We start from the raw sequence: 16,223 nt of genomic DNA, 5'->3' as shown, positions 1-16,223 counted from the left end.
GTTCTCTGCTAGCAGAGGTTAATAGGTGTGTATGGACGTGAGATTACATCCCAAAGGCTGCATGGCATCTGGCAAATCCCAGAAATCAATTCTTTCCAGGGAACAGCTTGGAAGAACGGTTACCAGAGGGTATTTTTTTCCTCTCTTTTCTTTATTATTCAGTTCACGTTTCCCAACTTGCACATCAGATTTAATGATAAAAGACACCCACAGGTGTCCAGAACATTGCTGTGCATCTCAAGACATAAAAGCATCAACAGCACACCTATGAACTTAACCCTAAATGCCCTTAAAATGGCTCTTAACTTTTTATTTCAGATTTGATTATGGGTTAATGTTTCTCAGGCTGACATTAAAATGGTGCTGGTGAAACGGTTCACTTTGAAACACCTATGAAGCAAGTCAAAGACAAAACTTCAACAGATAGGCATTTCTACTGAGTAGTCATGTCATGAATCTTTGCTAAGTAAAAAATATTATAATCACTAGAAGGCCATTGATTTGTCAGAGTGGACAAAAAACAGACATTTCTACATGTGCATATAAAAGAATCCCCCACTCACCCTGCAGGTGGTCTTTGTCCTTCAAGCTTGGGTTCTCTCCTGAAAGCCTGGGATCTTGAGAGTCCTGCGCAGTATATCAGCTGTTCCTAGGACTGGAATCTTCTGGACAGAGATCTCAGACAGACCCATTCTCCCAATGTGGGAGTCTCCGCCCGAGCGTTTCATTTGTCCTTCATCCATCAGGGTCGCGGGAAGGCTTGATCCTATCCCAGCTATCACAGGGTGAGAAGCGGGGTACACCCTGGACCACTTGCCCTCTGTCATGGGGCTACCACAGAGAAACAGACAACCATTCACTCTCACATTTTCAAAAGTCAACAACACTCTGCTGGCTTGATAATTGCAATTTCAAACCTCTTCTGGCATTAACATTAGAATAAAAATTGCGCGCTGGGAGTTTCATAGCATGGGTTTCCATGGCTGAGAACCTCCTCTAGGTGTAATGTGTAGGTGGCCGAATACTTTCATCCACATAGCTGGCATGGATCCAGCATTATTGAATTTTTTCCCCTGTCCCTTTCAAGGTTGTGTCCTTTTTAACACTAATTTTAGATACCCCACTGCAAGTCCTGTCCTGAACACCCTAATTTTGTATCTGCAATTTTATATGGACCTTAAATTTGCAAAGAGAGGAAACAGGAACCTCTCTGTCAAACTGACCTTACTGACATCACGATAATTGGAACTGGACCTTCTCTAGACCCAGAGACCAAAAAGACATTTTCAGTGGAGCGCCATTAGAATCATGCTCCTTGGGGTGATTTTGATACTCACAAGGGCATATACCATAAATTAGTCCCTGTCATGCACTGCCACCCAACTTACTAAATACACAGGCCATAACATTGTCTACATTTTGTGATTAGATGAGGACTTTTCAGAGCAAACTGAAAATACTACGCTGGCTGAAGGCCGTGTAATACTGCCCAAGGTGACCTATAAAGAGAGATCTGACAAATATAAATCAGGCGGTCAATGGTTTTAGTTATTGTGGTTAGAATCATGGAGGTTTCTGATCTACCACCTATAGGTGTGATTAACTGTCAGGGCAATGCATTAATTGAAATATACATGTGACAAATTAACATTAAACTTTAAATCAGACAGTTCTGCATGGTATATGATTCAGTGACTGTGGCATAAAATAAAATAATATCCATAAAGGCAAAATCTATTTGAACTTCCTTCTATTAGTCAATTAAACATAAAGAAAATGAAAATTGTTGCCCTAATGCACAACCCAAATGAAACTGAGTGGTTGTGTATCGTCTGAGGTTCTGCTTTACATAAAGTCCTATATACTCCCAATTTGCTTGAGACTGCTAGTAACTGTCAAACCAAATGTGTCCAGGATGTGATTTGGAAAGCCAGGTTTTTGGCCACAAAGAGTATGGTTGCTTACACAAACATTACATCACACTCCAAAAAATGAAATTGGGTGATTGTTACATGTACAAGATTCAAACTTGTAATTTGAACTAAATAATTTCATATTTCTATGGTGAACATAATTAAATCATGTAGCATCTGCATGAAATTCAGCAACTTCATTTGTTGTTGAGATGACATGATGCAATCTAGTAAGAGTGGTTAGTTGCCTGGACTCACGAACTTCACAAGATCACATTAGATGTCAAACTGCAGGAAAATCGCTGAAGTTTTAAGAGGCAAGCAGCTACACCCACACCACGTGTATGCTATTGCTATTTATTGTGGTTTAGCCCAGCGGTCCCAACTTCCTCGGACCGGTACCGGTCCGTGAGTCGTTTGGTACCGGGCCGCGAGAGTTGAGGCTCAGGTGTGAAATGTATGGTTTTCAGGGTTTTTATCGGTTTTCAGCGTTATTTTGTTATCGTTTTTGTCGTTAACTCGGTTTTCCTGGGTCTTTTCACGTGTGTTATGAATAAATCTTCTTTTTTTCGGTACCGGTACTAGTTTTATTTTGTTGTATTTATCCACGACACCTTAAAGGCCGGTCTGTGAAAATATTGTCGGGCATAAACCGGTCCGTGGCGCAAAAAAGGTTGGGGACCGCTGGTTTAGCCTGTCAAGGACAAAAACGTACAGAAAATTCTGGATCAAGCCTTGTAATCATAGCTTTCCTAGTTTTGTTAAGCCTGGATTGACAGCTTTGTGGTGTGATGGGTTGTGCTGTTGCCTCACAGCAAGAAGGGCCTGGGTTCAAATCCACAATCTGGTTGGTTTGCTGTGTGTAATTAGAGTTAGTTTAAATGATGATTCTAAATTACCCATGAATGTAAGTGCAAATGGTTGTTTGTCTCTATGAAATCATCAACCTGCATGGTCATTAAGCAAGACTAGCAGTAACTGCCTTGATTAACAAAGTAGTTGTTCAAACAATAAGATTTCATTGCTTTTTCCTGAAGTTTTTAACTTGTGTCGAATCAATTAAAAGAAATTTTACTCTGCATACTTAAATAAATCACTTCAAGGCAATGTAAGTATATTACGTTGATCCAACGTAATGTGATTACATCAAACCACCAAATGCCAAATGTGTTGGTTTGACATGGTCAAAAATGGGTTATTGTACTTGGTTAAATCACGTGGAAATAGGTGCCATGATTAACTTGTGTTTATCCAACAACTGATTTTTTTTGAGTGCAGGCGTGTCACTACGAATAGAGATGGATGGGTGTATTACCTTCCTTTCCACACGGTGTAGCTGAGACAAAATGAAGGCCGGGTTAGCCAGAGATACTTCACAGAATAACACATTTTATGGTTGTATTTAAGTGGCTTCAGTTAAATCTGAAAATGGATTCTGCATACAAAACGGGATTTCTAGATACATGGTATTTTATTTATTTATTAACTCCGTCATGTAGCAGAGGTCCTTCCTTAAACTTCCAAAAGTCCAAGCTGACTGATTATCACACGGTGAACCCATTAACAAGCGTTTTGGGTTTTGTTTGGGTTTTTTTTTTATTAGTATTCTGCTTTAAGGGCAGAAAATCTCTACGCTTAACTCCTTTGCATTAGGAGCCAATTATACAGCTGAAAAAAAATGACCCAGGGTAGTTTGGTGTCCAAGGTTGTTTGTGCTGACATTCTGCTTTTCAAATGCCAGTCTGTTAATTATGCAAATGGACCACAGGGCCTCTGTTCAACATATACATAGGCCCCCTTCATGTGTTCACAGTACCATATATCGTGTGAGTTATTAGAGTCAGCCGTCTCTTTTCCTAGATACAATAAAAACTGAAATATGAACAAGGCTCCTTCGGCTGCAGCGAGCCTCCCTTTCCAGTGTCCCTCTCAGACTTTCAGGCCCTCACTCTCCTCCCCTGTCCTCTTTTTCCTTGTGGTGCAGTTCTTTGCACAGCGATGCTATGCGACACCGGCCAGCTTTAGAGGAGGCGAGTCCACATTGCATTAATTCTGTGCAGAGCGAAATCCAGTATCAGATGTAATGGGTTTGAATCCAAAGCCCTGGAGCAATGTTCTGTGCTGCTGTAATGGTGGTGGGAGTAGGCAGAGATCCTGCACTCATCAGAATGGTGCCTAACACACACACACACACACACACAAACACACACTCACTCTCTCTTTCTCTCCCAATCTATCTCTCTCATTCTCATGTTTTCTCTCTTGTTCTTCCCATTTTCCAATCCTCCCTTAATTTCTCTCCCTTCACTGGAGCAGACCAGAGGTGTACACCACCCTGCCTCTTACTCGTCCCAACCTCCTTGCCATGTTGTTGCCTAATTACTGTCTCTAAACAAGGGTTTTGTCCCCAGCAGTCCTCAATTAAATGTCTGCTGCTCATTCGCAGATGGATAATTGTTTTGGGGGTTTTTTTTCCCTTCCTCGCTCTCTTCCCCTTTTTCAGCTCAGGCCACATTTAGTCAGGTATTCTGCAGAAGGCATCAGGGAATAATGCTAAAAAAGCCCGAAGGTAAGTTTCCCTTTTCTTGTTTACTTTTTTCCACCTCTTATTTTAATTAAGGAACAGCATCCCACCGTGAGCAGGGGAACATTTCCAAGACGACATATGATTGGTGCAGGGAGTTAGAGTCAAACTGCCTGCTCCAAAAAATGCAAGTGACATAAATCCATTAAGTCTTTCTTAAAAGAAAAAAAAAGAAGAAAGACTGAACTTTGACTAATCAAACACACATTTGGTTTTAAATGAAATATTTGACCTATATTAAATGATGAGGTACATCGCCATAAAGTGGTGTTTAACTTTGTGGAACCCTGTAAAACTTGCAGCTGCATGCTTTATCATGCATGTAACAACTTCAGCCTGCTGTTTTCTTTTTAGGAATGGGGGCAGGCTTGGGATCATTGGAGTGGAAGTAAAGCTTTACGGCTCTTTGGTGACAACATCCTGCATGTTTTATGGCATTGGAAGTATCTGTTACTTTTTCCAGCCATTTCACCAGTCCAGAGACTTTGGGGAAATTATGAAATCAAAATAACAAAGGGCATTTATGCAGAAATATGTCCTTGTTTGTCTCTGAGGTTGAGTAGGTTATCCTCTTTATGCTGTGTTTGCATTTACAACAGCTAAATTTGCTTTCCGTAGTTTTGTGGGAGATTCCCCTGCCAGAGTCCCCAGCAGCCTAAAGACAGAGTTTAAGTGCCTCTAATGCTGTAAAACACAAACACCCAGAACAGGCGGCTGTCCTCTGGCTGCACCCTTTCTCTTCTTTCTATCTTGGGAAAACAAGGGGATTCCCTGCGCTCACCACAAAGATGAGGATGCATATGTTTACGGCTCTCTCTGTCTACCGAGGCTCCGCTTTTTATTGTGATGGATGGTGAGGCAAAAGGGGAGAGCGATGGCCCTTGCCTCCCCGTCACCTAGCCATGAACAGCGAGCAGCTCGACCGACAGTGAGGTAATTACACCATCATTATAACACGCACTTGTGCACAAGCATACTTATTTGCACACTACATAAACACAGTCCTCTACACACCAGATGGGGTCCCCAATGTCTTCAGCCTGATGACTCCCTCCCTCCCCTCCTCTGTACATCTCTCCTCTACTATCTTTTTTTCTCAGTTTCCCTCTCTATGCCAACTAGGGAATTCCAGCCTTCCAGGAAAGCTTGCCAGCTCTGGACCACAGAGTGTGTCTGCGAATATTTGTGTATGTGTGTGTGAGAGAGCAAGAGAAAGAGAGAGGCACCGTCTGTTTGCATTGTATGTGCACATATGCGCAGTTCATCTGGGCATGCTAATCCTCACTATTAACAATTGGTAAGTATTTAACACTGGTGTCTCATTGACAAGCTGACAGATGTGTAAGCTTTTGTGATGCTGTGCTGGAGGGAAGAATACCGGACATCTGTATTATCGCACTTTACCTCATAATATAAAGCACCTAGAGGCAACTACTGTTGTGATGTGGCGCTATATAAATAAAATTTCATTGAATTGAATCGAATTGAACATGTTTTTCAGCGTTTCTAAAAGAAAGTCAAAAAAAGCATTGACTCTTTCTTTTTTCCCCTCCCTTTTTTCTCTGTGTGTTGGTGTACTACGTTGTTTTGTCTGTGAATCTTGGGTGTGGCCTTCTCCAGACCCTCGCTTCATTCAGGTTCTCATCACCCTTCTGTAAATCGTACCACCTCTTTGATGTATTCATTTCAAAGAAGACTATTTCCAGTGCTTTGCATTTTGGGGTAAATAGTTTTGAATTTGTCTGTCAGTAATACTAAAATGATTGCACCCATTTTATTTGTATATTGTATATGTAAGGTTTTTGACTGTGTGCATTGTTTTTTTTTGTTTTCTTGTTTTTTAAAGAAAAAGTACATGAAGATGTGTGGTATGTATTCCGTGGCCTTAATAAATGTGAATTTAAAGAGAGAAAAAACAGGACCGGGAGCATTTAGCTCGGACAGGTTATGTAACTGGTATCCAACTGAGGTATGCAGTGCAAGGCAACAGTGCACAACAGGACATCAAACTTCCAGGGAAGATCAGGAAGGCGTTCAATAAGCCCTTGAATGTCTTGTTTCATGTCCTTGTCAGAGCACCCCTGATGCTTCGCTGTGTAACAGATGAGTAAGAAAAGAGTGGAAACTGTGCCATGCACTTGGTTGGGTCATTGGACAGGAATATGGCAACACTGATAAAAAACCTAGAGGAGCTGTCTCATTTCTTCCTCCTTTAGTGTGCTCATATACCTGTGCTGATGAATTATGATAGATTCCCCCCCCCCCCCCCCCAATGAGAATAATACACCATGGAAGCATGAGGCCAGTCCATAAATAGCAGCGGTGCTTTTTTGCCCGGGGATGTAGTTGCATTTTTACAGGTCAGACTGTGATCTCCTCTTAAGCCTTTGCATTGAGACACAGCCGCAACATCTCTAGAGTGTTGACCTTGCTGTTTGAGGGCCCCCCTTTAATCTAATAAAGCAGGTGGCATCTTAAAAAGGAAGAGCTGGACGGAGGAAGGGGCTTAATTGGGTTTTCAGATCGTAGAAAGGATGCTGTTATTAATCACGTTTTAGGGTCCATGAAGCCTTCCTAGCTCCGAAGGATGCATGACATATAAACTGAGTGACGTCTGCAGACGTAACTACTGTTAATCAGTCTCCCTAAAAGCCTTCTCAGAAAATAATGGTCTCCATAAGAAATAATCTAGGATCCACACTACAACCGTGGCTGGCGGCCAGCAGAGTGATGTGTGCGGTTTAAACGGCCCCCGCATCCTGCCCGCTTATCTGTAGGTGTCCCGATGATCGCTCGGCGTTCTACTCCTCTCGTCTATTTTTTTATTTTTTATTTTTTTGCTGTATCCCAGCCCTCCTCCAGAGCTTCCTCCTCCTCCTCTTCCTCCTCCTCCCCTCCCTCTCCCGACTAAGTTCGATGCGATCGGCTCTGGGCCCTGCCGTGAGTTCTCGGTGCGGGCGACAGCGCTGCTGAACATGGCGTCAGACGGGATGATTTTAACGAACCACGACCACCAAATCCGGGTCGGAGTCTTGACAGGTAAACGCAGAGATGTCCACCGCCCGTTTCATCTTTCGCTCATGTTTCTGTGAATTCATTTCCGCCGGCTGCCGGCCCGGTTCTTCATACGTGTCGGCTGGCTTTGCTTGGCGGCGGCGGCGGCTCTGAGTCTCTCGCTGATTTTTTTTTTCAGCCTCTTGAAGGCGACGCTGATTTAAAGCCGGGTCTTGGGGTTTTTTTCCCCCCTCTCTCCTCTCTTACCGGTATGCATGACAACCAGTGCTAATGTGGTAAATGTGGGCTCTGCATTGGCGTGTGTAGATTTCTTGTCGAGCCGTTTTCCCTGCTGCTGATGCTGAAGAAGAAGAAGCGCTCAGTTTGTGCATTGAATAATTCATGCCCCTATCTGCTTGTCAAAGCTGAGAATTACAGCTGACCGTGTGTTGTGTCGATACTGAAGATGCTCAGCCTCTATGTTGCATTACGGACACCCAACTGACCACAGCATTTTTTTAAGTGCTGCTCACGACAGTTGCTGAAGGTGGATGTGGTGGTGATGATGATGAGCGCATCTTTGGCCTATTTAGAGCAGTGGCTGATGTGAGAAATTCAGTGAAATGAGTGTTAGACGGCTCACTGGGGGTTATTTTGTGAATGACATTGCCGACCGAGAAGTTTGGGCTGTATGATAACAGCTCTGGCTCGGTTTGGTAGGGCTGAACACACCGGTGAATCCCGACATTCCTCTGAACGCAGAGCGATGACGGCGCGTCTCTCGCTTACCAACACTGGAAACGTTCTGCGTTTAGATGCGATGTGAGGCTATGAGACGGCGGATGGTGTTGGATCTGGTCGCCGCCGGCCTTCATTTTACCCATATCTGTCACGCGCGCGTGTGTGTGTGTTAGACTGCTGCTTTGTCATGTTTCAAATCGGTAAAGCATAAGGCGAGGCGAAAATCAGCAGTTGTGGTCATGATCGGAAAGTAAATGAAACAGATTTGCTTTTTTTAGTGATATGGAGCGAGGGAGGGAGGGATGGAGACGATATCGGTGCTGGTAGTGGGAGCATGATAAAGGCTGTGCAAAGGAATACCCCCCCTCCACCCCCCCTCCAACCTTCCCCCCTCACCCCCTCCCTTTCCCTCTCTCTTCCTCTCCGTGTCCATGAGGCTGGATCGATCAATATTTCATGAAAAGCCGTGATCTCTCTCACACACATATGGTATTCCTCCGTATGGAAATCCAGTACGGAGGAGGTAGTAGGCGGTTTGCAGCGATGGAGGAATGACTGTGTAGACCCTCTGCTGAAATCTGCCAGGGAAACCCCCTCCATCACCAACAACAACACCACCACCACAACCACTCGTCTCCATCTCCATCCCTCCTCCTCCTCTCCCTCCTCTCCTAGCGCTGGAGGAAAGAGGCAACGCGCTGTCCGTGGTGCTGAAATCCAAGCGTCACTCACAAATCAGTGCGGTACTGACCCTACCACAGTAAATACTGCATGAGGTAGATACAGCCGGGAATGTAGCGGAGGATAAACGCATCCCAAGCCACTTTGATTTCTCTTCTTATCTACATCATCGTTTTTGGGCTGTATGATGGGGAGTTCCAAAGAGAAATAGTCATCGGCTGATGAGGATTTGGCATTAAAATTGGAAGTAAGCTTTTCTTGTGGATTCTGATTATGTTGGTGGCTGTTAGGTGGCTTATGTTCATCACCAACTGGAGGTCAAAGGATACTCATCCCTTTTTCATTTTTTTAAACTGACATTAAGGCCCACGCCACATTAGAGTCTGTTAATTTCTGTGTGTGTCATCAGTCACTTAAATCCCCAACTGTATCCCCAGCAAACTGACAGATTGCCAGTTTGATCTTGCTGTGCAGTGTTGACAATTCCCGCATACATATGCCGATGTTGAGACGCACAGAGACACAACCGACAGCTTATTTGTCTTTTTGATGTATTTGTGTGTGCATATGGAAAAGGAAGGCTCGCACTGTCAGGTGAAACAAAGCATCAAAGGCGTGAGGGGAAAATCCTGCAGGAAATGGTGCACAATGGCATTAAGTTCCCATGTTGTACCTGACCCCTGGTCTTTTAAGACTCTAATCATGCTAGGATTACTACAATAACCTCTGCGTGTTTTGTTTTGGGTGGGTTTTTTTTCTCCTTTTGGGGAATTTACTGAGAGATGATGTATTTTGACAGCAAAAAAAAAAAAACCTCCCCTGCTGTGATGCCAGAAAGAAGCAAAGCATTCAGGTTGACTGAATCTCTCTTACAACTCAGAACCTTGTTGCTAAGCCTCAGTCTTCTACATCGACAGTGTTCATTCCGAGTCTGCTATGGTATGGGCCGTGTGTGTGAGCAGAATGCTAATGGAGTCTGGAGCGTTGCTCAATCTCCTTTTCTGCCAGGGTCAAAGGTCACCCGTCCACTCCTGCATTCAGTCACCAGGGAGCAGATGAGACCTTGGCTCATCCTCCTCCATCACTTAGCCCCACATCTCTTTAGACAGGTGACAGAGCCCAGGGGACATCTCTGTTTAGACCCTGGACACAGTGCAGGAGAGGTGAGCTGGCATCTCCAAGTGTGTGTGTGTGTGTATTAGAGCGAAAGAGAGAGAGGGGGGGGAGGTAATGTATGTATTTTGTTGAACGTTTGAAGAAGAGGTGGGGTTTATTTGTGAGGAGAGGGAGGTAGAAAACTGGATAATTGGGGTGAACATGCTGTCACTTGTCAAAGATATCACATTGAAAATATGAGCTTTGTTAGGAGTGGATGAAAGCTTCTCACGCTGAGCTCAACCTTTGTGTGTGCTTGTATTATTTTTTTGCGTCTACCTGTATGTAAGTGCTTGTGTGGTTGTGTATTTTTATGCATGATTGCTCAGTGGCTACTTTCGAACTGTCTGTGTTTCTTCCACTTTACCGTGAATTTTAATTGTCCTATGCCTCCCACCCTGGGCCTGCCTCAGGGTCTGAGCACTCATCTACGCACTCACTTCCTGTGAGTGTGTTCTTGTTTGTTGCATATGCATTTGCGTGCTCCATTCAAACACTCACATGTCATATATTTCTTGCTAAATTAGTGGTCTGACTTGGCATGATGTATATTATGCATTTACAAAATGTACTTTGTATAAAAATATGGCAAAAATTTTGACTATTCTATGACATCTTGCCTTCTGAGGTCCAGGTTCGCTCCAGTTTTTGTCTGAATTGTGTGTGTATGTGTGTGTCCTTTGCATGCACAGTATGTGCATTTGCATGTGACTCCGCTTTGCTCTTCATCTTTGTGTAGTAATACCAAGCTCTGGCTGGGAAACACAGCTTCCAAATCCCCCCAGCCCCAAATATAGCCTCTGTATGCATACCTCCCATGATCACGCACACTGAGAGAGTGTGTAAGAGAGAGACTGAGTGAGAAAGAGAGAGAGAGAGCAGCAAAAGGCATTCAGTGGCTTTTAATCTGTGCAAAGCTGGCACGTATGTGTGGGACCATACAGTATTATTACACGGCAGCGCCCCGTGCAAACGCCACGGATGCTCTTGGATGTGTGGCTTGATTCGCAGCCCACTGAAAACTCCATTGATGGTGGATGTTGTGTGTGGGTTAACGCTAGCCTTTCCTCAAAGAGACTTGGACACAACCTAACCACCAAGCTTCCGACGAAGAGCCGAGGCAGGAAAGCTCCACTGTGCGACAGTCAGCACATGTTTTTCCCTCTCCGATCTCCTTGTACCCCTTTCTCGGTCTTGTCTCTACCTCCCCACCCCACACATATATTTTTTTCTCTTTTTCTATCTTCCTTGGTTTTAAGAACTCAGAGAGGCTCAGGGACATGTGGGCATCTCTCCAAACTTACATGTCTATCAGAAAGACATGAACTGACAGCAGGCAAGCTTCCCAAAACAACCACATTTAGATCACGCTCTCCATTCCTCTCTTAAGTAGAACTAATTCTGTGAATCTCATCAGAATGAATGAATGAAGCATTCATTTGGAAAGGATGGTGGTCTTTTTTTTTTAAATCATATGAAGTCTGCATTTTATTGCTGAGTTAAAGATCCAACATGCTGTCCTAAAAATGAGACAGAACAACAGAAAAAAGAAGTAGGAGAGTAAAGTAATTATTTTTTGAACATATATGTATTTCCCCTGCTTATTGAACAGTGCCCCAAAAATTTCAACCACAAAAATTTTGCATTAGTTCCCTTCAGCCTTAATGTATTTTGCTCGTGTGCAAGTGTGCAGGCTCACGGGATTGCGGAGATGTAAGTGTACCTTCTTGTGTGTGTACTTGTCTGGCTGCAGATGGGATAATAACTATTTAATCAGCTTTTCCACGTAATTTAATCTCTGGAGTTTATCCCAAACTCACCTTAACAACTTAGGTGCTAAAGAGGCTCTCAAGAGTAACAGGAGTCAAGTCAGCAAGAGGTGGAGCAGCTTGCCAGCGTACCTTGACCAAAATGCTATCGGGTGTCACCAAACAACACGGGTGTGTGCCAAATAATGGAGCAATTTCCTCTTAGTGTCTATTTATGACTCAACAAAGCAAAGTGCAGTTTTTGGCATTGTGGCCATTCCCATCTTGGGCTTTTTTTTTAGAGCCAACAGTGACGGCATTTAGACAATATGGTCATTATTATTGCTGCATTAATTGGCAAGCTACAGGGAGGTTGGCAAACTGCATCCATAAATTGTAGGATTGAATCACACAGATACCTGATAATTAGTGTTAAATAACATATAAATAAAAATGTTGGCAAACCAAAACAAGGAACACATGTTCTGCATGGTCTGTTTTTACAATTAACTGCAAGCCCTGTAATTCATCTTTCATTAAGTGCAGCAGCAGCACTCCCAGTATGGCCTAGAGGTCCAGTTCCATGTCTGAATTAGGGGAGGTGAAGGGCAGCAATGCTAAGTTACTAATGAAATAGTAGAAATGAACTAAAGACAACAACACCGCAAACATGGTTGAGAGGTTCAGCTCAGTCATTCGGCAAACAGATATCGGCTACAGCTGCAATCAGAAGCTGTTTCTTATTTACGGCCTAATGAAATTAACATTAAATAAGGGAGAATTTATCAATAGATACCAAATCCATTTTTATACCAGGCTGTAAACTATTCATGTAGGCATATTTTATGCTCTAAAGCCATTTTAATATTGGAATCTATGGGGATTGACTTGGTTTTGGAGCCAAGTGGCGATTCCAGGAACTGCAATGTTTTTGGCACATACGTGTTGGTTTTATTTTTCATCCCCCAGGGGCTGTTGCTTTGTTGCAAACAAGCAAATGGACATTTTTTTTGCTGGTGGGAAGCCATTGTGGGATTACCTTATGGCTTCAAGCATTAAACAAACAAGAGCCAGGAGACTGATCAGTGTTGTCTGCAAATGTTAAATGAAATAGGATCTTAAAGAAAGGTTTTGGCTTCTTGCAGAGTGTGCATGTTCTCCTCTAGCCTGTGGATTTTCAGCAGGTGCTCAGGCTTCCTCCCACAGTCTGATGAGATGAAGGTTAGGTTAACCTAATCGGCCCGTAGGTGTAAAGGTGTGTGATCTGTGTTTGACTGGCAACCTATCCACAATGGACACCGATTGTCACTAAGGAAGGATGTAAAATGACAGTGCGTGGCGGTACTGGATGGATAAGTGATATGGGATATGTAGTTTAGCCTATTTTTATATGAAAAAAATGTGATATAAGACAGATTTAATTCGAAATTTGCATCCTTTTCAGTTAAACTCTTTGCTTTTTAATAACAGCACTATGTACTGAAAGAAGCAAATAACTGTTTACACACTTTTCTGGTTGTCTGTACAGTTAACAGCAGTACAATCTTTCAATCTGGAAGATGTTCTCAAACTCATTGTAGCTGTTGTAGTGTCGTGTTTTCTTCATTTGGCCAGTTATCCATAGGCAATGGCAAAAAATGCACAACTACACTACAAAGCAAGCTCAAAAAAGTCATTGCTAACTCCCTCGTGGCCACCAGCCTGTCATTGATCCCATTAGCATCACAAGATTATTATCATTCCTTCCCATTTTCCACTTCGCTGACGCTTAGACAGGCAAACGTAATATCCTGACAAAGCTGACATCATGACAGGATAACAAAAACACAAAATAAATGTTAACAGTCGGTTCTCTGGTGATATAAAGATACGTGGTTTGAATGGGAATCAGTGAGCCCCAGGCGTGTGTCTACCCACTAGCATGATTTTATTCCTCCTTTTTCCTGTTTTGACCCTACTCTTTGTGTCTGCGTACGGTTGAATCATCTCTGAGCTGTTACTGGAGTGATCCCTTGCAATGATATGTGGGCATCTGTTCAACAATATGCTAGTCTGAGAGGGATACACTTGGAACAGAAGCGCTAAATCGGGAGAAAAAAAAATGAGCATATATTTGTTCCTGCTGCTTATTTCTCATCTGATTCCAGTATTTTTAGATCATCTCTGAGCCAAATCTGAGGGATTTCTTTGTATTTATTTAGACTTTGGTGGTTGTTGCCTGCATCATCACTGATGCGTAGGCTTCCAGCAGGCTGTCAAACTGGAAATGTTCATCATGTTACAATCCCATAGGCATGGAAGGCAAAGTGGTGCCGTTGTTAAAACGCAGGCATGCACCTTAATGGTTCCTCTTTGGACTCTACATCTATCTGAGCCCTTTATTTGCATGTGGTCAGACAAGGATTTGTCTTTTGTATGGGTGCAGCTCATACTGTAGCAGTAGGTAATACACAGACTGACCCTTTTCTCACTCGTTCTCTCTCTCTCTCTCTCTCTCTCTCTCTCTCTCTCTCTCTCTCTCGCTCGCTCTCTGCATCAAATACACATACACACACAGCTGTCACAGCGGACAGCAGTAAGGCAGGCAGACCACATGACCAGAATAGACAATACGGGATCAGGGACACGAACACAGAATGAGAATTAAGTCTTCACTGCAAAGGAATTATTTTCAGCATCTAGTAGTGGGGATTGCAGGGTGTGCTGGGCCGGGAGGGGGGTGACTCCCCTCTACTCTCCTGTCCTCTCCTCTCCATTGCACACACCCCTCACTCTCTCTGGCTTTCTCTCTTTCTCTGTCTCTGCTTTCATAGCCCATGGAAATGATTCTCCCTTACTCTAAATAGTCTTCAGTTGGAATTGCGAGTTAGAACAAGAGGCAGACTGTATTGGCGGGGTCTCCTCCGCTTATGTAGGCTCTTGTCAACTCTCCAGAGAAGAGCTCCGTCGGAGCTGCCTGGAAAGCCATTCCCAGACTAAACGCGTAGGTGTAGGAGAGTTGGTTGGTTCCCACTCCCTCTAGGCATAAAGCAGTGCTACAGTCTGTCATTCATTTGACGCGATAAGCAGTTTAGACAAGAAAAGGACATTTGTGCTTGGTATTTTTAGAATGAAGGATTTGGAATTGTTAGCTTTGTGATAGTCTGGCTACCTGTACATGGTGTACCTCTCCTCTTGCGCAGTGTGGGTTGGCATAGGTATTATCCCACCACCTGTGACCCTAGGCAGTTAAGAACATAGATGAATGGAGCTTTTTAGTCGAAGCACTTAACTTGAAATGATTGATGATAAACAGGAAAGACTATCCTGACTGACAGGATATCTCTATGGCATCTGTGTGATGTTTTCTTGCCAACACATGCATGTCACTCTCCTGTTCCACCACATCCCAAAGGTGCTCTGCCGACTGTGGGAGCCATTTGAGTGCATAGAACTCATAGAGATTTTTTGAGCTTTGTGACATGATGTATTATCCTGCTGGAAGGAGACATCACGAAGATGGTGATCACAGTGTTTGCATAAAGGGACGTGATCAGAAACAACAGCATTATGCCACCACCACCAGTTTGAATTGTTGTGACAAGGTTGAATGGCGCCATGCTTTCATGTTCTTTATACCAAATTCTGACTCTAACATCTGAATATGACTACAGAGATCGAGACAAGGCAACATTTCTCCAGTCTTCTGTTGTCCAGTTTTGTGAATCATAGCCTCATGATTTAGGTCCTTGTTCTTAGCTGACCAACCCAGTGTGGTCTGCTGCTGCTGTAGCCCATCTGCTTCAAAGTTCAGTGTGTTGCACATTCAGAAATACTCATCTTCATCTCTTGGTTCCAGCAAGTGTTTATTTGAGCTGCTTTGCCTTCCTACCAACTTGAAGCCATTCTCCTCTGACTCGACGATCAACCCTGAGAGCTGTCGCTCACTAGATATTTTCTCCTTTACAGAAGGTGTTTGGTAAACCTCGAAGAGTGTTGTGTGGGAAAATCCCAACAGATCAGCTATTTCTGATGATGCCACATTCAAAGTCACTTAAATCACCCTTCTACTCCGGTCTGATGTTCAGTTTGAACTTCAGCAGGTTGTCTTGACTATGTCTACATGCCTAAATCAATGAGCTGCTTCCACCTGATTGGCTGATTAGCTATTTCCATAAAAGAACAGGTGAACAGGTGTACCTGATAAAATTTATTACAATTAGTTCTTAGCTACAAATTTCTAAAAAGGCATCATAAGGTCATGAGCTATTACCAGCTCTCTTGACTGAAATTATTATGTTATTATTATCAATATGATAGACATTTGCATACAGTTGCTTTAGTAAGTATTCGCATTTCGTTTAAACCAATTAAAAACAATTCAAACTTTTTGCACCAGTGACAAAAAATAAACTGAAAACTCTGTTT

The 16,223-nt window shown here is 43.2% G+C and overlaps 1 protein-coding gene across 10 annotated transcripts in view; it reads left to right on the top strand.

The window, feature by feature from the left end:
• Positions 1 to 7,333: 7,333 nt before the first annotated feature.
• Positions 7,334 to 16,223, top strand: part of gphnb (gephyrin b) — a 109,393-nt gene continuing 100,503 nt past the window's right edge. For 9 of the 10 annotated variants that reach the window (XM_026193923.2, XM_026193929.2, XM_026193928.2 and 6 more), the window contains exon 1: positions 7,334 to 7,536. In XM_026193923.2, coding sequence (XP_026049708.1) covers positions 7,473 to 7,536 — 64 coding nt within the window. In that variant the 5' untranslated portion in view covers positions 7,334 to 7,472. Of the gene's footprint in view, positions 7,537 to 9,141; positions 9,161 to 16,223 lie in introns of those variants that run through there. The other variant, XM_080289453.1, reaches the window with a different exon arrangement.

This window comes from Astatotilapia calliptera, chromosome 15 (genome assembly GCF_964374335.1).
Source record: "Astatotilapia calliptera chromosome 15, fAstCal68.1, whole genome shotgun sequence".
Taxonomy (NCBI): domain Eukaryota; kingdom Metazoa; phylum Chordata; class Actinopteri; order Cichliformes; family Cichlidae; genus Astatotilapia; species Astatotilapia calliptera.
This window is presented reverse-complemented; position numbering and strand designations above follow the sequence as displayed.